Source organism: Passer montanus, unplaced genomic scaffold (assembly GCF_014805655.1).
Source record: "Passer montanus isolate IOZ18808 unplaced genomic scaffold, ASM1480565v1 scaffold13, whole genome shotgun sequence".
NCBI lineage: Eukaryota > Metazoa > Chordata > Aves > Passeriformes > Passeridae > Passer > Passer montanus.
In genome coordinates, this window is record NW_024359832.1 from 10,427,990 (window position 1) to 10,454,037 (window position 26,048).

The 26,048-nt window shown below is 39.0% G+C and overlaps 1 protein-coding gene across 1 annotated transcript; it reads left to right on the forward strand.

Moving 5' to 3' along the window:
• The first annotated feature begins 16,742 nt into the window (after positions 1–16,742).
• Positions 16,743–22,949, forward strand: CCKAR (cholecystokinin A receptor). Its single transcript, XM_039699000.1, has 5 exons — positions 16,743–16,866; positions 17,612–17,863; positions 19,341–19,602; positions 21,586–21,713; positions 22,332–22,949. Exons 1-5 carry the CDS (start codon positions 16,743–16,745, stop codon positions 22,856–22,858), a joined length of 1,293 nt encoding a protein of 430 aa, XP_039554934.1. The 3' UTR covers positions 22,859–22,949.
• Positions 22,950–26,048: the final 3,099 nt, after the last annotated feature.

Below are 26,048 nucleotides of genomic sequence, written 5' to 3' on the forward strand. Positions count from 1 at the left end.
TCCCAGCGCAGCGATTCCGCCGCTGGGGTGCCCGGGCCCTGCGCTGGCTCCTCCTTATGGAGCGCTTTGTCCAGCCCCAAGACACGCTTCTCTTGCTTCCCCAGGGATACAAGTCGGCCCGTATTGATGGGAAGTTTTGTAGCATGTTTGGATATTTTTCCTCGTCTGCCCGGCGCGGTTCAGGCTCGGTGCCGGGGCCGGCGCTGTCCTTGGGCCGAGCAGGGCCCGGTGTGAAGCACCTGCCAGGAACTGGCACTGTTAACCTCTCTGGGAAAATCTGCTCCTGCCTGCCTCAGTAACAGAACCATGTCATCAAGTTTGTACTTAATAAACTTATTTACTATGTCAAAATACCCATTTTTAAAGTCCCAGAAGGATTCAGAAATAAGCTAAGAGAGGAGGTAACATGGAAAAGCTCATGATTGACCTCTAAAGCATTAGGACCCATTTTCAGCTCTGAGGATGACCTCTGTAAAACCAAGAATGTTTCAAGATTCTGGAACCTCGGGAGTAAATTTTTCACTGTTGGGAGTGACAGATATGAGGAAATGATAGATGTTAACAGTTTCATCAAAAGAAAATAATTATGCCTATAATAGGTATAAAAAGTGCACCTGAACTCATTTGTCTGAAGCCAGTTTTGACTTATCTGTGAGCATTTCTTGATAAGATGAAGTTGAAAGAAGAATAGTAATAGAAGGTCAGAGAGATTAAGTTCTTTAATGAACTGTAGAGAAACCTGAAAAAGTCACTTATGCTAATCAAAATACTAAGGGAGAGGTTTCTTCTCAGTTCATGGGGAGAGCATGGGGAAATGAAGCACCCAGTAGCCTACCAGTGCCTTGAATATCTATTCCGATTTACATCAGGTTTTCTGTCACTTCTTTTCTCACGTGCATGTATGATATTAGGGGCAACAATAAACACTTTTTTTTTTCCTGAGTATTGAGAGAGTTAATGATATTTTTATCTACATTCCCAACTGAACAAGCATACAAGGTGTAATAACTTTCTGTGCTAGTTCATTAAAAAAGTCTGCAAAATGTTCCATACAGAGAGTACCTCACCGCATTTTGGGTTGTTTGTTGTTTTGTTTTTGGTTTTTTTAAATGAGGATTATTTGTGTGGGAACTTCACCTGCTAAGGAAAGCACTTGCAGAAAGCTGGAGCGTGACCATGAGCTCTGTAGGTCAATAGCTGAAGTGCAGAGTTTCACATTTCAGCTGCAAGTGGGAGAGAAAACCCTCCCTCCTTGCCTGGCACAGTCCTCAGCAGCGTTTTCCCTTCCAGTTTGTGAGCAAACCTTCGGAGTGCCACAGGGATGGGAGGCATATGTTGTGTTTGGTGGGCGTGTTATTTGTCAGGGCAACTTGGTATGTGAGGACTCAGGGGCTGGGTGCATTCCTGCTGGTAGCACAAGAGGGTCTCTAGCTGCTTTCCTTGGGATCTGCAGGCACCACATTTGGCCACAGGGCAGGTCATGGAGTGAGACAGAAGCCACAACACCTTGTTGGTTAGAAGTGTGTGTTACTCCCTGCTACTGGGGAGCATGGGGAAACCATACGTCAGGTGAGTTTCTTGTGCAATGCACAAGACTTTGCAGGTCTGCAAAAGCCATTCTGATCACTACAGGTCAAGAAAAACAGGACAAAAATTAATGTCAGCTGCTGATGAATAATTTCCAGCATTTCCAAAATAGTATCTCTGCTCCGAGGTTGCCTTTATAACCCTCTGCCTATGCACATCTGTCAGTCTTCATTCCCTGTTTTTTTTTTAGGCTGTTTCCAGCCTGGTTTCTGTCCACTGCATTTCTCTTTGGTCAGTTACATCTCCAGTATGGGTAGGAAAACTTACTTCTTGTAAATGCCAGTCCAAGCTTAAAAGTAGGGCAATATAAAGAAATAATCTACAGAATCTTACCAAGGGCTGTTAACAGCTTCTTGTGTATCCCTACCATATCTAGTTAGAAATCTCTTGCTTAAGTGTGTGCTTCTTTTTTGTTTCCTTACAAGGAGTGTACTGCATAGCAGCTTGAGAAATACATGGTCTTTATTAGAAAGTATCACCTAAATAATAGGCATTGGCAGAAATCCCAACTAATGCTTTAGCCTATCCCCCTGCTATCACACAACTGGTTTAACTTGGTTCCTGTGATAAGTTTTTGACACTTACAGCTTTTTTATCATGATTTACTTTTAAATTGCAAATAAGCAACTGCAGTACAGTCAGCATAGAGTGGTTTTATGATGTCCAGTACCACATACCAGAGGTAGCTTGTTGGTTTTATTAGGAGGTCTGGTGTAGATGTCATCATTTTTTTATTATGGGTTGTTGGTCTTTCCTTCTCGGTGTCTCAGTCTTACAACCTTGAACACCAATTGTCTTCCCTTTGTATTCCTCCTCCTTTCCACTGCAGTGCTCTACAGTGTTATACCTCAGTTTACTGTGTTTTGTGTCAAGTTACTTCACTTAACTGTATTGATACTGGTATCCCAAGTGTCTTTTATTAATCTGCCACATCAGGTCCAGAAAGCACCGAGAATCTGGAAACAGAAAGTAAAAATTACAGTCAGTCAGCTTGGCTTTTTCCATATAATCTGGTAGTTGAACTAATATCAATCTAAGCTGTCTGCAGGTATCACCAAAGGAGGCAGTGGTGTTGTGTGACAGATAATGGGTGAGGGAAGACAACAGAATACCAGCAAGGTCAATAAAATCCCAACAGTCCCAGTCACAAAATCCCAGCAGTCAATAAAATCCCAGCACATCCAGTCAGCTGCTCCTCAGACACTCTGCCTCAGCCATTCACAACACCCACGCTGCCCTGATCCCACCTTCACCTTTCATTCTGTGGCTGTGGGAAATGCCAGATCATGAAGTCTCCTCTTAGGGCTGCTGTCCCTGCTGGGGGAACAGGGGTGCAGAGGGGCTGGAGTGGGAGCACTGCCCCCTTACCTGTGCTGAGGGTGGGTGCCTTGCTGCACTCAGTGCTGGCAGGAAAAGGGAGCAAGGTGTGGTGCAGAGCAGGACTAAGTGTGCAATCACTGGGACTGACTGCTGTGGGCGAGCCACTTCCCTTTCCTTTGCATCCTGAGTGCCAAGGGGGTTAATGCTATCCAGGCAGAGCTACATAATGCATCCAGCCTGATAATGCATCGTAAGTGCTGTGTAGCTCTCTAGGTTATTCCCTTTTTCCTTTGTGCTACCAGAAGGATGACAGTGTAGGCAAACCCCAGTGGCAGTCTGGATCAGGTGTAAGGATGGCATTGTCCCAAATCAGCCAAGTGCCACAGAAACCCAGGTTTAGGAAAAAAAACAAAAACAAACAAACAAACAAAAAAAAAAAAACCAAAAAACCAACAGCAACCCAACGAAACAACTTTCTATTTTCTGCCAAAACAAAAGGATAAGACATTAGAGGAAAAAACCGTAACAAACTCAAACAAAAGCCACACACATCCTCCCTTAACCCCCAAAACTCCAAATTCACCTTTCTTCAGACAGGGTACTTTTAACCTTACTCAGATAAATTGGATTTTTTGTGTAGTTAGTTAGTGGGTTTTTTTCATCTAAAGAGCTACTCCTGTACAAAATTTCATTTCTTCTTTCTCCACTTGGAACCACTTTAATTCATGGGGGCTTAAAATCCATTACCCCACTCCTTCATTTCAAGCCATTATCAGAACTTCACCTGTGAACTAAAGTGTCAAGTTCCAATAGATTTCTCATCCAAGCAGATACTTTCAGAGAACATCATATTCAGTCTTTTATTCAGTGTGCTCACTCTTTATATTAGACAAATGTATATTAAACTTTAATCTCTATTATGGGCCAATCCTGCAAGCTCCTCTTTATAACATCCACTGGTTTCCTTGTGCAGTCTGAATCATGATATATTGTTTGGAGCTGATAACAGATGTATGACAAAAGAAGAAAGATCTGTCAGTGACTCACCCTTCTGACTTTCAAACTTTATTCAAATTACCAAAAAGTGACAGTGTGTATTTTGACAAGTTTCAATACTTTCTTCAAAATAATCAGTTCCTGTGGAGTAATGAGATTTTTTTTTTGCCCCAATACCACTGATGCAATCTGAAGAATGTAGGAAGTTTAGATGGTGTATCTTCACTTATCAGAGCAGAAAACATCTCTTATTGCAGAATGTTGTCCATGAGAAGTAATATATTTTCTCTAATATGTGGCTGAACTTGAGAGCTAGACTTAGACTACCAGTCAAGGATTATCAGTCTAGTCTTAGGAGTTTCATGTTGCTCCAGTTCTTGATTTTAGGTAATTTCTTGCCAAACCTTGGCTTTAGATAGTGTAAGCCTCCCTAGAGAGGACCATGTATTTCAGATCATAATATCTGTTAGTGGTACTTTTTTGTAGCATTTCTGAGTCATAGCCGGAACTGTGAGTTATCGGATATGTAACAAAACTAACAAGCACACAGTCCCTAGTTTTTATTGTGTTATTAGATTTAGTCAATTTTTCATATGTTCTATTATTAGTCAAGTGACATGGGTTTTAGCAGTAATATTCTGTATCTTCTGGTTGGTAAAATCCCATGTGTGCACTTGCCATGCATGAAGATGTAATAATGCCAATGCAGGATTTAATGGATTTAAGGCAGAAATGGAGTCCATCTGGGTACACACTGAAGAGAAACACATGCTGAATCACAAATACAGTTGATACACTGAGTAGTTTATGCACTTCACACATGGCATGTATATTTTGTTTCTTTAAATTGTATATTCACCTGAGAGCAAGTCTATTGGAAAATACAACTATTGTACTTAGCCAAACCTTTTAAAAGACATGATTCAGCATTCATGAACAAGCATTTTCTCAGGTCATACATAGCAGCTTACTTTAGCTATTTCTTTTAAAGTTTTTACAAACCTTTTTCTCTCTTTAACCAATTGGTCTATAAGGGAGAAAAGCAGTAAAAAGAACTGTGTCAGTGGATTCCTAGTTAACATCTCCATGTCAGAGTTTGCTGGTGTGTGGGTGTGCTAGGGTGAGATTTTATGTTCTTTTCAAGCCCATTGACTCCAGTGAGTCTATGTGATGTAAATACAAGCAGGACTTGGGTCCTGTCTGTCACAAGAACTATGCTGTTTTTAAAAATAGAAACAATCTGATCTAGTGGCTGGCATCCCTGCCTTGGAGGGGGGGGATTGGAACTAGATGATCTTTAAGGTTCCTTCCAATCCAAACCTTTCCATGATGCTATGAAAATATCTAAAAACATATCCGTGATGATATTTTAATATCTACTTTTGAAAAATATCAAACCCTCTCATTCTCTGTTTGTTACACAATATTGAGCATTACTCCACTGAAATAGCTTCTTGATGCTATATCCTCCTTATTGCAGTAGGCGAATTTTGTCTTCTGTGGAAAGTGTAATAAATGTTTTAAGGTAGTCTGTTATACGTCTGTTCACTGTCTGGAATATATACAATTTACTACAGAGTCATATCAGTGCGTGTTGCAAGCCTTCAACAACCAGCAGACCACCTTGGATACATTATGTGGTGTCTAGATCATAGCTGCCTTCTCCTTAATCATTAAGAGGTAATCATAAACTTCAGCTGGCAGAGCAAGGATCTCTTCTTGAGTGCACTTTATTTTTCTGATTAAGATTTGATGACAAAGTTGATTAATCCTTTCTCTTCTCTGCCTTTTTTATGTGAAGGATTATTCCATTGTTTCATTTCCTTGTTTGATAAATTTTCAAATAGAAGAATCAAAAGTGGAGAATAAACCAAAAGGAACTAGAAACTCTTGAAGGGTTTTTGTAATAGTTATGGTGTCATTGTCATATTTTCTGAAAAAATCTCTTTGCCCGGGATTTTCTCCTGGGAGGCTGAGAAGCCTCAGAGGAAAAGGAAAACAATAATTATCTGATTTTGCTTCTCCTGTGCTTTGTTGCTTTAGAATGTGGTTTGGACATTTTTTTACCAACAGGTGCATGTTTGATTGGTTTCATGTGAATTGCTTTGACTTAATGACCAAACATGGTCAGGCTATGTCAGGACTTTGGAAGAAGTCACAAGTTTTCATTATCATTCTTTGTAGCCTTTTGTTTGTATCCTTTTTGTATTCTGTAGTATAGTACAGTTTTAGTTTAAGTATTCTTTAATATAATAATGTCATAAAATAATAAATTAGCCTTCTAAGAACATGGAGTCAGATAAATCAATTTCCTTCCTTCGATGGGGACCCCAGAAACAACCACAGTTATGGTTCACCAGCTACTGTAGCTGTTCAAAAAAACAATCTAGTTTCAGTCAGGGAGATTTTTACTTCCGTTACAAGGATTTTTCACATATCCTTTACCTTGATTTCCGCTTCCTTAACTTGATGTCTGCTCTGGTTGGAAAGACAGTTGGAAGTGCAGCAAAAAGGAAATCCTGGATGAGCAGAGGATAGCAGGCAAACCTTCATAAGTTTCTCATAGTTTTTTTCTTCGGTGATGATGCTTTCCTTTCCCTGCATGGACAAATAAATGCCATGTATCATTGAAAGGGAGCACCGTGCACTGATTAAATATCATCACCAACTATGGAAAAGAATCTTCTCTGACACATCTCAGGCCATAAGTGGGGGCCTAAAGAATCCTATGTTGAAACAGTTGGAGTTGTCCTGTATTAGTTCAAAAGAGATTAAGTCAAAATGAAAAACTGAACCCTAATTTCTAAATTTCTACTGTTTCTCTGTTCATATACAGGAATGCATTATTGCAGAAATTTGTCTGAAACATTGATTTCTAATACTGCCTGTTACAGGAATTGTTGTGCATATATGAAGCACAACTAGATGATCAAACTTTTACTGTGGAAATAAGTTCATTACAACAACATGCTCAAAAATTCACCCAAAAAAGAGTGGAACAGTGGAAGAACACACATATGAGAAGCACAGCTCTGCAGGCTGGATTCAGAGCCACTGAGCAGCAGACTACCCTGCTTTCACTAACCCAAAACATACAAATTAATATACGGATCTGCTTAAAGGAAAAATTACACCAAAATATTATACACAGCTCTAGGGAGCACAAACAAACCCAAATGATTTGATTTCAGATGAAGCTCTGCACATTGAAACCAAAAATTTTAAATATAAAAATGCAGTTAGGTTTTCTGTTTTGCATCACTGTTTAGAGGTCTGTAAAGAAATCTTTCAAATGCACAACAAATTTGCTAAATCAAAAAAAGGACAGAGGTAGTACCTAAAAAATTGTATTATTTTGTTAATTACAGGATACAGGCTTGAATCTTACAATCTATATTGCAGCATGCTCCCAGAAAGACCAGGAAGGAAAATTAGAAAACATGCACAAAAGTGAATGTGCTAAAGGGCTCAGGAAGGGTTGAAATAAATTGTATTTATTGCAAAAAAAAAAAAAAAAAAAACAGAGACAAGGTATGAAACTGATAAACCAAAAACTGTACAGCCTGTCTGAGACTATCAGTCATTAATATGAATAAGCAGTCCTATAGCAATGCAATTTATCACTGATCACTTTTGTTCTTCATAGGAAGGACTCCGGTACCCAACATTCCTACCCACTGTTAAGCAAAGGACACATTTTCCACAGCAGATGGGATAAAATGTGCTATGAGCTTAAATAAAAATACATATTTCCTGGTCTTTATCTGAGACTGAATTGAGGCTTGCAGTCACAGAGAGTAGAGCTGTGTGGATTCCTGCTGGATAACGTATAGCATCAACCTAAAATATGGAATTAAAATACCTTATTGGAGTTGTTCAACAGCAGAAGGGCTTTTCATTTTGGCAAAATTAGGCTCATAACAAAAGCAGCATAATAATATTTTAGATCAAAGGTGTGCTACATAAGCTTGGCCCCCACGTATGTATTGGCATACAGGGAGATAAGAGCATGAGATCATCACAGAAGCAGAGAATATCCTGAGTTGGAAGGGACCTCAGGATCATCAGCTCCAGCTCCAGACCCTGCACAGCACAATCCCCAAGAGTCACACCTTGTGCCTGGGACTGTTGTCCAAACACTTCCTTGAACTCCGCCAGGTTGGGGATGTGCCACTTCCCTGGGGAGCCTGTTCCAGTGCCCAACCTCCCTCTGGGTGAGGCACCTCTTCCTGATATCCAACTTAAAGCTCCTCTGACACATTCATGGCACTGACTCTTTCAAGGAAGCTACTTTTAAAATGAAGGGTTGTTTTTCTGTTTCCAGATATATCTGTGAGGTTTGCAGCAAGACTATGGATGGGATAAATATTTAAAATAGATACTACTAGCTTTCATAATCTTATCTGAGAGGCACAAGTCTTTGAGACTTAACCATTTATTTCCTCCTTAGAACTGGAAATAACACCAGTTGGAGGTACTGAACCCAGCTCACCTGGATTGCCTAAGGGATGAACACTCCAGACTCAAGGTGTCATTCTCAAATTCACAGTTTTGGTTAAGCTGGCCTAACGCAGGAGAAAACTACACACAAATAGGATGAGCAATAAGTAAAGAACCACTGATGAGGATGCACTGAAGAAGGAACAGAAGAAGTTGTTATCATGTCACTTAACTAAATGAGCCACTGTGTCAGGGTGATGGGAAAAGTGTAAGCAATGAAAAATCCTGGGGTTTTTTTCTCATTCCCCTGTACTATTAAGGGAAATGAAATTTATTGTCTTCTTGACAATAAATAATTAGGCTGGATTTCATCAAAAACTAGCAATTTGTACTTCCAGTTTCTTCTCAAACAGTGTTAAATCTGTAAGGCCTTGGCTGTTTAGTAACACTTCAGACTACAGGAATAAAAGTTTCCAATTATTTTAGGTTGGATAATATGGTATGTCACCTACCATCTACTCCTCTTGAAACAGAAGATGAAAACTTATTTACCAATTTATATAATGATCTGATTTTTTAGAATTTATTTGAATATTTCTCACAGAATCCAATTTTAAATTTTTATTATTCTCTTTATAAGGTCTTGTGAAAAAGATATTCTGGTATGAAATGGCTCAGTTTAACAGCTAATGAAATAATGATTTATTTTTTTGCCAGAGCATTCCCATTTGACACCTAATAACATTCATGAACAGTCTTTGAGAATTAAGTGAAGACTGTGGGGACGTCTGTCTCTACAAAGTATAAAATCGCAGCTGGCAATTCTAACTTTCTAACAGAAATGTAAATTGAAATTAAAGAGATAAGATCACTGTTAGACTATGGTTTGAGCAGGATTATACTTTAAGTACCACTGGGTTTAAAACCAGAGTGGGTGACAGTGTAAACTGGGAGTATTTAACTCGTGTATTGCTTAGAATATTTTGAAAACTCTTTGCTTGCTCCAGGAACTTGAGTCAGCAAAGCTTGTAAATGCAAAACACAAAATGTCACTGATCTTTTGTCATTATCTAATCAGAAATACTTTTCTTTCTTCAATTTATTCATTTTTCCCACATTGCAGGATTGCAAAATGAATGCATTGAGAACATTGTGAAGAGGTAAGGTATCCAAGAAGAGACACAGTAGCCAGAATGTGGGTGTGATCTGTGACTCCTTTGCACTGATTTTTCTGTACAGAGCACACTTAACACCACAGCAGTTGGTTCCGGAAAGGGCCAAAGCAGAATGGCATGAAATTGCAAATATGAGATAATGGCTTCAGGCACACACACAAAAATATTAGGAAAAAAAATCACCCAGTTAATTGCAGTTAATATACTGCAAATTTTTAAATGCCCATAAAATAAAAACAACCAAAACCAAGAGTGTGGCACATAACTTTTCTATATATAAGGATTACATCCACAAGATCCAACTTCTGATATGCTTAATTTATAAATCTTGGATATTTGGACACACCACAGCAGCCTGACTGAATCTGATTCTGTCAAAAAGTGAGTGTAGAGAATTCAGAGCTGAGTTTGTCCTTGGAGTTTTGATTCTCCCTTCTTTTGAGAGCTGAGACTTCTTGGCAGATTTAAAACAGTTTTGTAATGTAAGCAAAGACTAAACAATGAAAGTTAATTTAAAACTTACATACTTTCAGTCACATTAACTCCCTGCACTATGTAATACCATATAAACATGAGCAAATAGTCCAAACTAACTACAGCAATTGTTCCTCAGAATATATTTTCTTAAGGATTATATAGACAAAAGCCTGGCAAGTAAGGCCAACAATACCATCATTTAACAGCTCATCTGTGCTGAAACTCTGGAAAGTATTCTTTTCAGTGTTTCAGTATTTTAATAGAGTTTTGAAATTGCTATCAAATACTTCCAGGACTGCTTAGCACAATAATTGAAATAAATTAGAGTATTTTTTGTCACTATGGACTTGACCTGCCTCCCCCAGTTTCTCAGAAAATTATAACTGACAACTTTCCTTGAACAGTTATTGGATGGCATTATACCAATCAAAGTCCAAAATGCAAAGAGCATTTAGCTAATTTACAAATAAAGCTAAACTTCCCAGAAATTAAGACCTGGAAGAAAACTTCAGCTGGGGTAAACTGTCTTTGCTCCTGAGGGTCTCCCTGTGCCTCCTCTTATTGTGTTCAATAATTAGTCCAAAGTGCCAGCTATCAGAGTTCCATTTAACTGAAAAAATGGCCTGGAGATTATCACAGTAAGAGAGCAAGAGTCAAACGATAAAATACTTAATTGTGTACAACAGAACACAGGCCATGAGCCTAATTTGAAATCTTACTTTCATTATATAAGCCCATAATTTGAAGGGGACAACCTGTCATCTTGCTGTCTGACTACCTTTCAATACAAAATCATGGCAATGGGAAACCAGCAAAATTCTAGACAACCCACAGTCTTCTGCTTTTCTATTTATTAGATCAGAATCCTACATTGGTTACATACTTTCAAGGAGTGTCCTTTCCTTGTGGGCTTTGCTGACAGGGTTTTATAGAGTACAGTAGCTGTCTGTGTTGTACCAGCAGTAATGATAGGTCTTTTAGCGGAGAGGCATTTTGCAATATCTTCTAAAATTTTTGCTCTTTACCCTCACTTCATGGTTTGAATTGTTTCAAATTACTAAAATGCATACTCAGATATCGGTTGTTGAGAAAAGTTTTAGCCAGTTAGTTACTCTTTAAAATCTGAGGCTATGTGCCCCTCTTCGGTACTGAATAACAGAGAATTCATCAAAATATTATAAATTGTATGTTCTATTTCTTGTGCAGACTTGTGCAAATTTATGTCAAGTCAGATGACTGCTCATAGGAAGTTTATGTTTCCTATAAAAAACCTGAAACTTTAAAGAATGACTATTGCTGATTAAATTGATTCATTTTGTGTAAGTGTAATTTTCAGTATTTTTCTAATAGAGACAATACCTCTCTTGATTCCCATATCTTGGGTTCTCTACAAACAAGGATTAGAAGACTCCTGGGAACTCAGATGTCAGTAAACAAAGTTCAGTAGTATTACCTTAAGGGAATTTATTATCAACAGACACTGATACTCCTCTAAAAATGTTGATGTTAGATGAGATGCTATGGAACACTAATTTCTCTCTGTACATAGTAAGACACACAAACTGAAGCCCTGGCTTCAGACATGCTGGTACCAATTCACCCAATAATACATCAGCTGACCTTCTCCATTTCCTCCCTGCTAATTGCACAGCCACTCTCTAAATTACTTAGTTGGTGTTGTGAAACTAACATCTCTGTATCTAATTCTGTGGAAATGTGGAAATCCATTTGATCTTAACATCATGAGGATACCGTGGCTTCTTTTGAGAGCAAAGTATCAGACAGCAGCAGTCTGAAAAGACTTCCTTGCTTTTCCCAAGTCTTCCACTCCCCCACGGAGTGGCCTGTGCCAAATACTTGCTTTGTTTTTTCGTCTTTAAATTGAAACTCATAGCAGCTGCAGTTAACATAACTAATTTCATCAATATACCTCTCTTAGATATGCAAATGAAAATCTCTTGTGGGAAAATAGTTGTGACTCTTTATTATGTGCCTAACTGAAATCTTAAAATCAAAGACGATGGTTCTCAGTTGTTACAGGTGGGGCTTTATTTAGCAGCCTGTTGCTGTTTTGAGCTTTCTTAGGGAGTTGAGTACTGTCAAGAACAGTTGTACCATTTTGTTGCTGATGTTATAACCTATTGGGGTTGTTTCTGGTGGCAATCCCTGATCTTTTATCTGTTTTTTACAAACCATGCCATGACTGTACCTCAGTGACCAGTACCTTAGAACATGTGATGGATTTTGGCTTTGACTGATGTTGGTCTAATATGCAAAGGTTGGCTCAAACGAGAACATTAATGGTACCAATATTTGATAGTGCTAATATAATTCAAAAAAGTGATCTCCTGGGCCATGTGTTGGTGCAGTTTACTTGGCATGCAGCTCTAGCACATAATATACCCACAGTATAAGGGTGTGCAGGGCTATTCACTTACATCTCTAGCTTAAATCCTGAACTAATTAATATTCACAGGGTGAAGGGACAAAAAGGGTTATACTACATCATGTATAGCCTGCAAAAGAAACAAACACCTTTAAAAAATATCTGTATTCCTCTTTCTTGGGTGTGTATTCATTCCTTATAGCACTTATGAATCCTTTATGATAAGACACAAAAAGGAAAAGTATCATCTTCAGCTGTTCAGAGAGCATTGCCCTCAGTTTTTAATAGTTAGGGGGCCAGGTGTGTGGGGAGTGGAGATGCAGCTGAGCTCAGTGACACTCTGAGAAGTGCCAACATGAGTAGCAGCATGCATGGTGAACCATTTGGGTGGAATGAGTGGAACATGACTGATCCCAGACTTGAGTAATATCACAGGGTGTCAGAAGGATTGTTACAAGAACTTATGTTACACTGGACAAGTGATTTATGCATATTTTTTTGAAGCAGTTTCCCTAAATTGTAGATAGAACTTGCATAGAAATCTCTGGAGCAGAAATCCCTTTTGCACCCTAGAAGCCCGTAGAAACTTTACCATGATTATGAAATTGGACCTGAGGATTTACAGAGACAATATGCTTTATTCATCCCATTCATCAGAGAGCCTTGAACACCGTACAGAACTCACAGCCATCCCCTCGGAGGTCTCATTTCCTCCCTTCTGAGGAAGGTGGTAGGACAGGCTGCCTGGATGCCCATGAAGGCGTCAGGACCACCTGTGTTGCATCTCACAGGTAGGTCAGGTCAATGGTACTGCAAATATCCAGGAAGTTCAAACACTATGAATTTGCACTTCAAAACGATGAAAAGTGGTCACCCCCAAATAATTTAAAAGATACCTTGAGATGTGTCTTGATAATAACGTGACCCAAATACAAGAATTTCATTATTGAAGACCTGTGGAATCTTCCAGAGATTAATTAAAGAACGTACCATGTAATACCTATTACTTTGCAGAAGCACTGCAGGGGCAGCAGGAGCACCTTGTTTGCCTTTGATCCTATCTGTGGTTGCTGAATGGCATTTTAGAAATCACTAATAGTACAACAAGATGCTCAGAAGTAAATTTCATCCTTATATTATTTAGTTCAAATCAATATGATCTGAACAGAAGTAGACCATGATTTTCCATATATGTTTTTTTCTAATTGTTTTATTTAATTTCACTTGTCAGGACAAAAAAGACCTGGTAAGGTCTAACCTAAGGTAAACCTAAACCTATTTGTAATTTGACACCAGATACAAATATGCTTTTCCAAATTAATCATTTTACAAGTGCATTTTCTATTTAAGATCTTTGTCAAATTAATGAAAAAACAGAACAGAGTATTCTTCAGGGAAAAAAAAGATTGTGGTGACTGTAAATTGATGTGGTTTCATTTTGGATGAGAAAATATACATATAGATAGCAGGAAATGGCAGAGCACAACAACTGTTTTGGCTGCAAGGGCAGTGTGTTCAGTATATGACATTACAGGGGAGTAAAGGATTAAGACTAGAATTAAAAGAGGCAGATTCTTTTGTTATCATGGATTAGCAAACCTCCTTCCAATATATGGAAAAATATTTTGGTATACTTTTTTCCAAACTATCAATGCAATCATATTAAGATACCTAAATTATTTCTTAATTAAAAACCAATTTTATTAATAAATCAGTGTTGGTAATAAAACAGCCAGCTCCAGAGAAGTTCTTGCCTAAAACTTTCAACATCCCAAATAATGCATGATTAAGTACAAGTGGACAGACAGACAGGGTTTTTGTTTCTCCTAAATGATAACATTACATCTGCAATGAGCAAGCATTTTGTTAAAGCCTCCTTTTTTGTCTCTCCTGAAACTTGCAGGGAGAGAATGAGATGAGACTGATCTGCATGGAGAGTGATCTATGAAGCAGTTAGCTAAATGTAGTGGAGAGAAATTATATTATAAAGGCAACTCAGAACTGTTCAAACATGAGGACTATTGGCTGTACATTTGAGTAAATCTATGCAAAATAAAAGCCTAGAAAAACAAAACTCTTTGATCTCGATACATTTCATGCAGAAATCCACTCCAAAATGGGAGTCAAGAGTTCATAGCAAATTCTTCCTCATTTGCTCTGGCAATTTAACTAGCAGATGCTGAATCAAGCTCAGCCCAGGACCAGATGGTATCCATCCAGAACTTCTAAAGGAAATAGTAAAATTATTAACTATGATGTGCAATCTATTGTTTAGAAATATGTTGTTGCCAGGAAAAAAAAATTGTGTAAATGGGATGCCAATGTTTAAAAAGGACTCCAGGGGAACTAAACCCTTGGAATTGTGAGCCAGTCTGTAAGTCTGGCTTTCAGAGATGGAAAACTAATGAGAACTCTAATAACAGATAAAAATCTCTGGACAAATTTGTAGCGGAAAGCTTCACCTTATACATTCGGAGTCCTGAGTATGTGAACAAGGTGATCCACTTTGTTTTGAACACTAACTCCACAGTTGCTGGGATTTGCACAGAATGTCATTCCCTCACACATTCTGCTCTTACTTTTGGTTGAAATTAGTACCTCCTAGAGTTAGTCATGGCTCACTACTTATCCTTCAGCTCTTCAAGCCTGTGCTGCACCTGCTGTCTCCTACCACTGTGATCCAGCTCCTTTGCTGCCTGCACAGCACACAAGGAGAGCTGTGTCCAGTGCAGCCTGGGTCAGTTTGCCTTTTTGCCGACTCCGTGAAGCCTCCAATTGTGGCTGCTGGCCTCATTGGCTTCACCCATCTTGCATGTGCTTAGCAAGCATATCTTGACACTGAAGTGGGCCCTTGCCTTGGGCTGGGGCTCAGTGAGGGGCTCCTGCTGTCCTGGGGAAGCTGGTGCTTCGTCCTGTCCAACATATCTTTGAGACTGACACGAGAGACCTGCACTGTCTTCCCAGTGTTAATCTCAGCCCTGGCCAGCCTCTCACACCCTGAGAGCAGGGTGGTCAGTGGGACCATGCAGTGCTGTGGGCCACTGATGGCCAGCTGCATCCAGGACTCCCAGAGGTGCAAAGTATAATTGAGAAATTAGAACTTTCAACCTGACTTTTCAGTCTACTTTCCTACATACCTATTCCCATTATTCATTCTATAAAGCAAAGCTGGCAAGACTGGAAAAGAAAGCCAGGCTTTCCAATCTGTGTGTATCAGCTTTGAGGGGTCAGGATTTGTTATAAAGAACCTGTTACTGCTCTGCTTTTAAGCAGAAGGGATTTAAAAATGTGAAATTAGTTTTTCATTCAGTTATAGTAGAGATTAATTTCTAATATTAATTTATATTTCTGGCCATAAACAAGCTATATACTGGAAAGTAAAAGCCCATGACTTTGTGAAAAGACCAGTGAGGCTGATGTTTATTTAAAAAGCAGAACTTCTAAGCCATCAAGATCTTTGTGTTTTTCTTTTTCTGGTGTATAACTAATGTGCCACGATTTATCAGGTTTATCAAGTTTGTCAAGTTCTTGCACAGAGGAAATGTATAGACTTCTGCTTATATTAACTGACAATTCTAATATACTTTCATAAGATTTGATCCACTAAGTGAAATTAGTGAGTTTTTCTATTTACTTGCTGGGGTTTGGGTCAGACACGTACAGGATTTTCACAGGAAACTAGCACTTCGCCAATTGAGATAAATGTAGCTGCTTTTATTTTTCTGAGTCTACCCTATCTTCCGTTTACTCTGAAAAATATGAAGACAAGAATCATTTCCATGTAAGGAATGCAAAATCTTCATTATGTTTTTCTCTTCTCTGCCCTTTTATTAAGCAACTGTTACCATTTTAAATGTTAATTGAGAGACAGATTTATCACTCTCCTCACTTGATGAGTCTCATTTATAGGCTGTGACCTAACAGGCTGACTCTGAGAAATAATGCAGAGACATGAGTAGACGCAATCTTGCGAGGGGTTAATGCTGTAATCTTTTCCTGTTTATAATCCCAACAGTAATGCAGTAACAGAAGAGGGTGGATCTAAAAAGTACCCAGGGGGGATGTGTGTGTGTGCGTGTGTGTGTGTGTGTGTGTGTGCATACGTGTGAGTGTGTACGTGCACACACACTTTGCTTTTCTGAGCGGCCGTGTGTGCCTCTGGAATAAATCTTGTTCAGCCAGAACAGGGCTCTGTGTGCTGGGTGCTCCTGCTGGAGAGTCAAACAGCTTCCTTGCACAGCTGCCTCTCTTGTATTTCTTCTGAAGACTTCATTCAGAAACCATTTGCTTACTGAAAGCATGGGCAGATAGTTACAAACCCACCTTCTTCTTCATCGAAGCTACCCTGTGGATACTGAAGAATGGAAATAGTTGATGCTAGTATCTTCCTTGGGAATGGTACCAACATTACTGATTTCCTCTGCGATATCATCTTGGAAAATGACACTTTTTTCTGTGTGGATGATGCACCTTATCCTTCTAAAGGTATGTATGGAAAATTTATTTTTGCCAGGCAGTTTTAGTTCTAGCTGGATTCAGAGATACTATAGAAAGAAAGAGCTATGCAAGGCATTTTCTCTGAGAGAGTGCAAAATCAACTGCTTGCTTTTAAGTTCATATGAGAAACAGGCAGCAAAAATTTAGTATGTGCTGGTTTTCCAAATTCAAAATTGAACTAGGAAAAAATTTGGATATAATGGAACGCTAAAACAGTAGCACTTATGAGCACAAAATGCAAACATCTCTGCTAAGAACTTGGAGAAGTATGATTTTTACTCAGTTCCATAACAATGGAGTGATCAGATCTGACACCATCTATGAAAGTGATTGAATATGAAATCATAGCACTCTGAAGGTGAAAAAAAGTCCATATATTAAAATATCTTTTGATTGCTTGATCTTTTCTTATTTTGCATAAAACAGGATCTCCCATGGTAAGTAAGTGGTGCAGAGTCAGTAGCATGAGAAGCACATGCTTTAAGAAGTTGTATTTGACTCTCCAAATGTACATTGTATTGCTTATATTATAGATTAATGCTATGCAATTTAGGTAGATCAGAATGCATTTAAGAATTTCAGCAGTTTCACTGATTTTGTGTTGGTGTAAAGACATAAACCTTCATAAAATTGAATACAGAAAGGCTTTTACCTTCTGATTAAAGGTTGAAATGTATAATATTTATCTCAGTTGAATACTGTGTAACTGATCTTTTCCTGTGACAATTTTCAGATTTGCATCAGATAATACGGATTCTGCTGTATTGCCTGATATTTCTGCTCAGCATTTTGGGGAACGTTCTGGTGATTACAGTGCTGATAAGAAACAAGCGGATGAGAACAGTCACCAACACATTTCTGCTGTCACTAGCAGTCAGCGACCTGATGCTCTGCCTTTTCTGCATGCCTTTCACCCTCATTCCCAACCTGCTAAAGGATTTTATTTTTGGAAGTGCTGTTTGCAAAACTGCCACTTATTTCATGGGTAAGTCTGGGAAGTTTATACTTATTTTGAAGACTGACTAATGAGACAGGTGAGAAGGTACTTAAAGATCTATAAGAGGCTGATTGTTTCCAACCACCATTGAAGTTATCACTATTACAAAGAAACAACTTTGTAATGCAAAAATTCATAGTTCTAGTGTCCTTGATCTGATCCAGCAACACACAGAGGCACACACACGTAACTTTAATGACATACAGAACAAAAACAAACCAAATGAAAAAGGAAAAGATTTTGTTGCTTTGGGAGACCTTAGTTGATTACAGAAACCTCAGGTCCCCTTTCAACCCATGCCCTTGAGAACTTTGATGTAATGTGAAAGTACACACCTAAAGTGTGCGAATGGGAAATCAACATCTTTTTGTAGATAAAACCAATAAAACTAAAGGCCATGTTTAAACAATTATAATGAATTGCTGGCAAAAATACCCTAAAACATTACTGAAACATTGTCCTCTTATTGCACACAGTGTAAATTGCTTTTTAAAAAATCCAGTGAAATAGGCCAGCATAAAGTTTCTCATTATGAAACTGTTTTATTTTAAGAGTCAGAAAGACAGGACTTCCCACTGAATGTCCAGGTAACAGAGGCATCACCTGACAAACAGACACTGACAACTATTGCATCAACTATGCTCAGTTTTTCAGTTTAAGATGTAGAAAGACAAATTTTCGATTACAGATTTCTGTAAAGCAAATCATAACAATATTGGCATTTTATAGTCTGACACATATTCACAAAGACAAATGAAAGCTTGTTCACTGAAAGAAAAATTTGTGGCAATGTTAAGAAGAAATATTGATAATTTTACAGGGGCACCTCAATGACAGAAACACAAACAACCATATTTTATAAAATGTGAACAGAAGAAATTAAGGGTATTTGAAGGACAAAGATTCTGCTTCATTACTTCGTTTCTCCTTGTTTGTGACTCCATTAGCATCTAATTAAAAAGTTGTAATAGATTTAACTCTCTTGAATGAGAAAATCAGATCATAAGTCAAGCAGGATATTCATAAAAATTAAAACAATAAAAAAGGGACTGTGAATATCTGTGTTAAGAGAGTAATTAACTGATTTCAAATGCTTTGTTTGAATTTCAGTGCAATTAGTGAACAGACCACAGTAGCAAAGAGAATAATTAAGAGTAAAATTGTCTTCTTTCCCTGTTACCAGAATTTTATGATTTGACAGGGTGTGTATTTTTTCTTGGACTTTTGGAGCAAGAGAAGCGCGGAGCAGGAATATCAGTCTGGAGTAGACTGGAGACCCAGACCCACTGCCCACACATTCTTCACTGACTTCATCAGACTGGTGTTTATAAATACTTTTGCTTATAAATAGTGTGCTATATTTTTTAATTTTTGTATGCATACAGCAAGCTAGCAGGACCATTTGGGTATAACATAACCTTAAAACAAGAGGGCAATATTTTTTGGTTTTTTTTTATATGCATAGGTGTCTCAGTAAGTGTCTCTACCTTCAACCTGGTTGCCATATCTTTGGAGAGATACAGTGCCATTTGCAAACCACTGCAGTCCAGGGTCTGGCAGACAAAATCTCACGCCCTGAGAGTGATTGCTGCGACCTGGTGTGTGTCCTTTATTATCATGTCACCATACCCAATCTACAGCAAACTGGTACCTTTCACCAAGTACAACAACACCACAGCAAATATGTGTCGGCTCCTTTGGCCAAGCGATGTCATTCAACAGTCTTGGTAAGAATAACTGGCTGTTAGCAAATGTGTAATTATCTGCTGAAAAACGGGATTTCATCATAGCAATAAGCCTATGAAAAATCAAGTATTAACTTTCTGCAAATGTATACACTGTATCATTCTTATTTAAGATGTTAAAAAAAACCCCAACATTTTTAAGCTGTTTACATTTTGACATTTGAATGTCTTTTCCCTTGTCATAGGAAAGACTGCCCAACATGGCAATGATTCTCACACCACGGTGTGCTAAGCCCCAACTGTCACTGTAAAGAAAGCATCTGTCACTTGTAGTAGGAATACTGCTTTCACTCATTTACACATAAATTTCAACATTCTCAGAGAAATCCTTGATTAATCTTTGAGAAATGCAGACACTTACACCCCTCTGTGTGCTTCCTTGCCTGTTAATTTCTTTGAAGGTTCTCCATAGCACAGAAGTAGAATATAAGGCTGAAAATTTGAGAATCCTTTTGGTTGCTTATGGAGAATAGGGGCAGAGGGAAGTGGGGAGAGACATGCTCCCAGTCCTACACATCCAGGCAGGGTAAACAGCAGCACTATCAAACAGCAATAGTACTTAGGCATGATGTCCTTGCACGTTGACTAAACACTGACTGGCACTCAGAAAGTGTAAGATTTTTTTTGATACTGAAGGTCAGTTGGAACCGGGAAAAAGATTAAAGTCTGCACCATTTTGCTATGGTATATCCACAAAGAGAGCAACTGTGTTAATATTTTCAGTAGTAGTCTTAGGTATTTGGCAGCATGAGGAGGAAGGGTGCAGGACAAAATTCTCTTCTCTGTGGTCTCCTTACAGATTCCCATGTGTGTTACTGAATTTGCACCCAAGTCACAGGGATCAGGAGAGACACAGGCTCATGGATACATTTAAACATGTTTATTTCCCAGCTTGTCGCCACTTCAGAGAAGCTGACTAGGAGAGTAGCCTATGTGAAGCCACATAAAAGCTGCTTCCTTTACCAAAGAGATTGCCACTCCTGGGAGCCCTCCTCAGGAGCTCTTCATGGCCCCAGGGATGAAAACCCAGGTTGTGGCTGGGTTTTTGCCCACATGTGGCACAGCCCTCTGGAAGTCAGATCTGTCCGAAGCACAATGATAGAATAATTTGCATTGGAAAAGACCTCTAAGATCATTGAGTCCAACCATTAAAATATTTTTAATGTACCAAGAACCCCTTTAAGAATCAGATGGTGCTCATTTAGCTTCTGCAAGGCAATTTTAACATTGACCAAAACTACAGGGCATCCAATACTCATCTGGTTACAGCAGGGAGTCCCAGTCATGGGCAGAGAGAACTTCTGCCCCCTTTAACTACTGTGGGAGTGCCCATCTCCTCTGGGCTGCATAGGTGGGATGAAAGACAGTTTTCAGCCATTGTAGTCTTTTTCCTGCTGAGGGAAGCAGGAGAAGAAGTAGGAAGCTTCAAATTTCTGAGGTGTCAAAATGATATTTTGTATTGGCATGAAAAAAATTCAAAAAAATCTTGAAATCCTGCCTTCCCCAATTCTCAGTTGTATAAAAAGGATTTTTTTCTGGTTTTTTGCCATTCCTTATTGCCATTGTTGAGTCAGGAACAGAGGAAGTGACACTGACTCTAGATCAGAAGGCTAAGAGGCTAAAAGCACCAGTTTATTGAAACCCCTCCTTTTATACCCTCGTCTGATCCAGGTAGACTTGATAGGTCATTTAATCAATACATTTCACATGATTGGCTAATTAAGGAGACACCCTTTGGTGTTTGGGGTAAACATCTTTATGAGAAAAACAACTTGTTAAAGTTACCTGCAGATAACCTGTTACCTGCAGATAGTTTACTATTTGTTTACTGTTTATTTTATTCTTTCTCTCCAGCTCCCTAAAGCTTCCCAGACCAATTCATGGGAAAGCTTATTTAGCCTTCTCTCTCTCTGACCAGACTGTCATATCCATACCCTATTCTCAGTGTGTATTTTGATTCCTTAGGTACACTTTTCTGCTACTCACACTCTTTCTTATTCCTGGGATTATAATGATGATTGCATATGGTCTAATTTCTTTGGAACTCTACAGAGGAATAAAATTTGATGCCAGCCAGAGAAAATCTTCACGAGGTAACAAAACAATTTGCTTTGGGGTGGGCTTTTTTAAGTTACAGTTGAAGATACGAGCAGTCATTCTGAGGCTAATAAAAGGAAAGCTTTCTACTTGCAAAAATTATCTTTATGGTCAGTTATGTCATGAACTTGCCAGCCATATTTCCTGATTACAGTTACTCTGCTGTTAGCAAATAAACCTCACCTATGCCTTGTTTGCAAAGATTCTGGGCAGAATGTGTTAAATTTATAATTTTATTCTAGAAATACCAAGATTTTTTTCTGGCCATGGATGGGGACCATTTTTGTCAATAAATGTCACAATGAAAATTGTCAAATTAAAGCAGAAGCATATAACCTTGGAAACTATCTTCTGTCCATACTGAGCTAAGCAACATTCTTACATCTTTTGTATCAGTTTGTCTTGAGGTAAGAAGTGAGAATATTGGGGGATAGTGGATTCAGAGCAGCTGATAACATGACTGACTCAAAAGCAGGCCAGTGCTTTCTTTGCAACAGTTGCTCAGCTATGAATTATGCTGTTTATTTAGATTTAGACTGCATTCTTCATCTTTTATTTGGCCGACTGTTCAGAGATATTTTGCCAACTATTTAAACAGCACTTTATATGTGCAGAGAGAAGAGTAAGTACCTGCAGCGCCAAATACGAGGATGGAGATGGATGCTACCTCAACAAAACAAAAAAGAAAAGGAAAATGCCATTGCAACAGCTCTCTGCTATGAGCCACAACAAAATAGAGAGAGTGAGAAGCAACAGCTCTTCTGCCAACTTAATGGCCAAGAAACTTGTCATCCGTATGCTGATGGTGATAGTGGTTTTGTTTTTCGTTTGCTGGACTCCCATCTTCAGCGTCAATGCCTGGCGAGCCTTCGACACGGCTTCCGCCGACCGGCGCCTCTCGGGGGCTCCCATCTCCTTCATCCACTTGCTGTCCTACACTTCTGCCTGCGTGAACCCCATCATTTACTGCTTCATGAACAAGCGTTTCCGCATGGCCTTCCTGGCCACCTTCACCTGCTGTGCCAGGCAAAAGCCCCCCGCCACACGGGGAGAGGCTGCTGATGAAGAGGAGGGGAAGACGACAAGGGCTTCCCTCTCCAAATGTTCTTACACACACATGTCTGCATCTGCACCCCCCTGAGCTGCACCAGGGAGGCAGTGAGTGGTGAATTGACTGGTCTTGGAAGGTGACTGTGGCTGAACGCCATTTAGTCCTGAGTCAATGAAACACTTCAGCTGGCAGTAAACAGAGCAAGAATTTTATGGGAAATTGATGCTATCACTGTATGAGTGTTAAATCACTTTCCTTCAAAAGTACAAAGGAGGAAGAGAGCTCTGAAGATAAAGGACTTTATGAAAAGCCTTAGAAGTTGCTCTATTTGTAATAAAGTCCGCTGCAAAAATTGGTGTCCTTTGCATCAACAGCTTTGCTCAGTTTTCAGATGCAGTTCTGAGTATAAGATATTTCCAAGATGCAAATAGATTCTCCTCCAACATGAATATATGTAATGCAGTCTTCACTTCACTAGCTATGCCTCATAAGCAAAAATCTTTGTTATATTTGTAGTATCTTTTCACATTATTTTAGCTGAGCTAATACATGTTGAGATAATTTTGGTGTCACTCTCATGGGAATTCTGGAGTGGTAAGAATGGGCTTGTCCATGTGAAATTAATGCTTTTAAGTAAAATAATTTCTTTTTTAAAAATAAAATTAAAATAAATATAGTTCGTTTTGTGGGTGGAATGCTTTCTTCACTCAGGCAATAGCACAAATTAACATAATTTAATGTATTTTTCACTTACATAAACCCCATAGAACAAGGACAAAAAAAATTGCTTTCTTCTGTGCAGCTGAAAGCACCCACATGTGCAAGTTTTGGGGTCTAAGATGAGCCACAAAGGCCCATGTGGAAATTTCCACATTGGGAAGCACAGGGATAAATGCTTGGGGTAAAGCAAAGAAGTGTTTTACAGAAGAGGCAGGACTGAACACACGGGACTGAAGACACAGGTTGGTGCCCACGGCAGTCACATTTCACAGCCACTTCAGGCACAGCACTGCCAACATGGAAATAAAGGCATTGGGTGCAGAATGGCAGAAAGGGCAGATACAATGAGCAAAGGCTGAAAGGCTTTGTCAGAAAACAGTTTTTCTAAACTTTGGAGCAGCTATTTTCTCCAACTACATGTACTTGTAAACAGATTCAGGTTGGAGTAAAACAGGTTTGAATGATGTAAATTTTGGTGCTGTGTTGAGCAAGAATCCAGTCTCTTTCCTGTGCAGCACACAGGTGAGTGTGGGTGTTCATGTCTTGTCCTTTGCTCTGTGGGACTCAGATGGAGAAGTTACATCACTTATTTTGGTTTGTGAAAATATCCTGTTGGAGATGTTTCTATCTTCTAGCTGAATCAGTATCATTATAAACCCTTGTTATTAGACAGAGATTAAATTTGGGTACAGCATGGAATGTAGATGTGGATATTAAATACCAGCCCTCTCAAGGTTTTTAATCAGGAAAATCTGATCTCTTTACAGAATGATTTTAAATTAGAAATATACTGTGAGTTCCAGGACCCAGATCCATGTTCTGCACTCAGTTATTGCCTGAAATGCTTTACCCTAACAACTTAGGACACAACTTCGGCTATTATTTTTTTTTCCATCCAGCTTGTCCACAGACAGGAAATTAAAAAAAAAATTTCTAAACACTATTTATGCACAATCCATAGAAACAACGTTCTGCCTGCCTACTTAATAAAGTAGCATTGCTTCTGGAACAGTGCTGAGACTGCTGACATCGATCTGACCTTTTGCAAATACCCAACAAATTAAATTATGGGATTTAATTCATAGCAATAAAATGAAAATTTTACTTCACTTACAGATACATGTTGAGACCCTCTACAAATCTGTCCTGTGTGTTAAAACTGAAGGAACAAACTTAGCTGCTTTGGAATTTATGTGGAACAGTGGCAGCAGAAAACATACTTGTGAATCATCTTATACCATTTGAAAGCCTGGATCAATTATAGGCAATCGTTTAAAATTTGTTGTTTAAGTAAGAAAACTCTCCACATGTTAATAATATACTGATGTGACTGTTGCTGTCTGTGTGATGTATTGCAGGACAGCCCATACCACAGCTCTGTGTGCTCTTTCAAAAGCAAATTCCTTTTTGTAAATGCAGCTTCTCCAGTACCTGTTGTGTCACCCGAGTGACATAACAGGACATGCACAGTTCACCTGCTCTCACTGATTGAGTCTGAGGATAGTGGTTTCAGATGAAAGCCAAAAGCTATTTTCAACAATGCCTTAATCAAATCTGAGCCCCCCATGGCTCCCGTAGCTGCAGCTGAAAGGAGCAGAGTTTCGATTGATTCCCTTCTCGTAGCTGTCAGGGAGCACAATTTGGAGGTGATGAAATGAGGAAGGCAGGGGAAGATCCTGATGGAGTGGTGGCTGGGAGACAATCAGGGAAGGGTTGAAATGTGCCATTTCTCCAAGGCCCATCTGTGTGTGCGTCACTCGTCCCCTCCATTGCCCTCTCTGCACCTATTTTCTTGTTATAGCAACACAATATTTCTTTTGATCAAGCTCCCTTAGCCACAAGTCTTATGCTAAATTCCAGCAAGAATTAGGAATTAAGCTTTTAAAATGCAATATAGCAATCCAGTCATTTTGTATTCTTCTGCCCTGGTGTCCTAGCACAGGAAATTCAGCCTTTCTGCATCTTAATGCCATTTTTCCTGAACTGTGCATTGCAGAAGTCATTCCTGGGTCCAAATGTTTCCCTTTCATTGTTAAAGAATCATCTTCCCAGTACCTTTAATTCAGACGCTGATGTCACTGGAAAGGTATCCAGCAATAAACATGGGTGGAATAAACATACCAAAATAAAACAGCCTATGAAATCCTCTCATTGTAGCAGTAGTTTTCAGGGGTTGTAGAGAAAAATCCTATCCTACTACAAGCAGTATCCTACAAAAAACAAACTGTTTTCCAGATGTAGCGGACAAATGAATTTCAGGTGCATAATGTCCATAAATCTTGGAAGTTTTTATCTTTTTTCCCTTTCTCCCAACTCCCAGGGCTTTTCTCCCTCTGTCTTTCTCTTATCTCTTTCAGCTGCATGACACCACCTGATTTTTCGCCTGCATGCTTCTCAGTCTCTAGGTTACTTTCCCAGCACCACCAATTGCTAGATGATTTTTTTCTCTTTGACAGGTTTATTTTCCTTCCCAGATTTACTTTCCCAGAAAGCACTCTCATCTTCATTTCCCCCATCATCTCTGGCTGACGGACTCCTGGAGCACATTTCTCCAGGCAAT

Excerpts from the sequence above, each read along its gene's own strand:
- CCKAR (XM_039699000.1), top strand. The coding sequence starts at position 16,743 with ATGGAAATAGTTGATGCTAGTATCTTCCTTGGGAATGGTACCAACATT. Across the intron at positions 17,864-19,340 it reads AACTGCCACTTATTTCATGG|GTGTCTCAGTAAGTGTCTCT; the intron begins GTAAGTCTGGGA and ends TTATATGCATAG. Across the intron at positions 19,603-21,585 it reads GATGTCATTCAACAGTCTTG|GTACACTTTTCTGCTACTCA; the intron begins GTAAGAATAACT and ends TTGATTCCTTAG.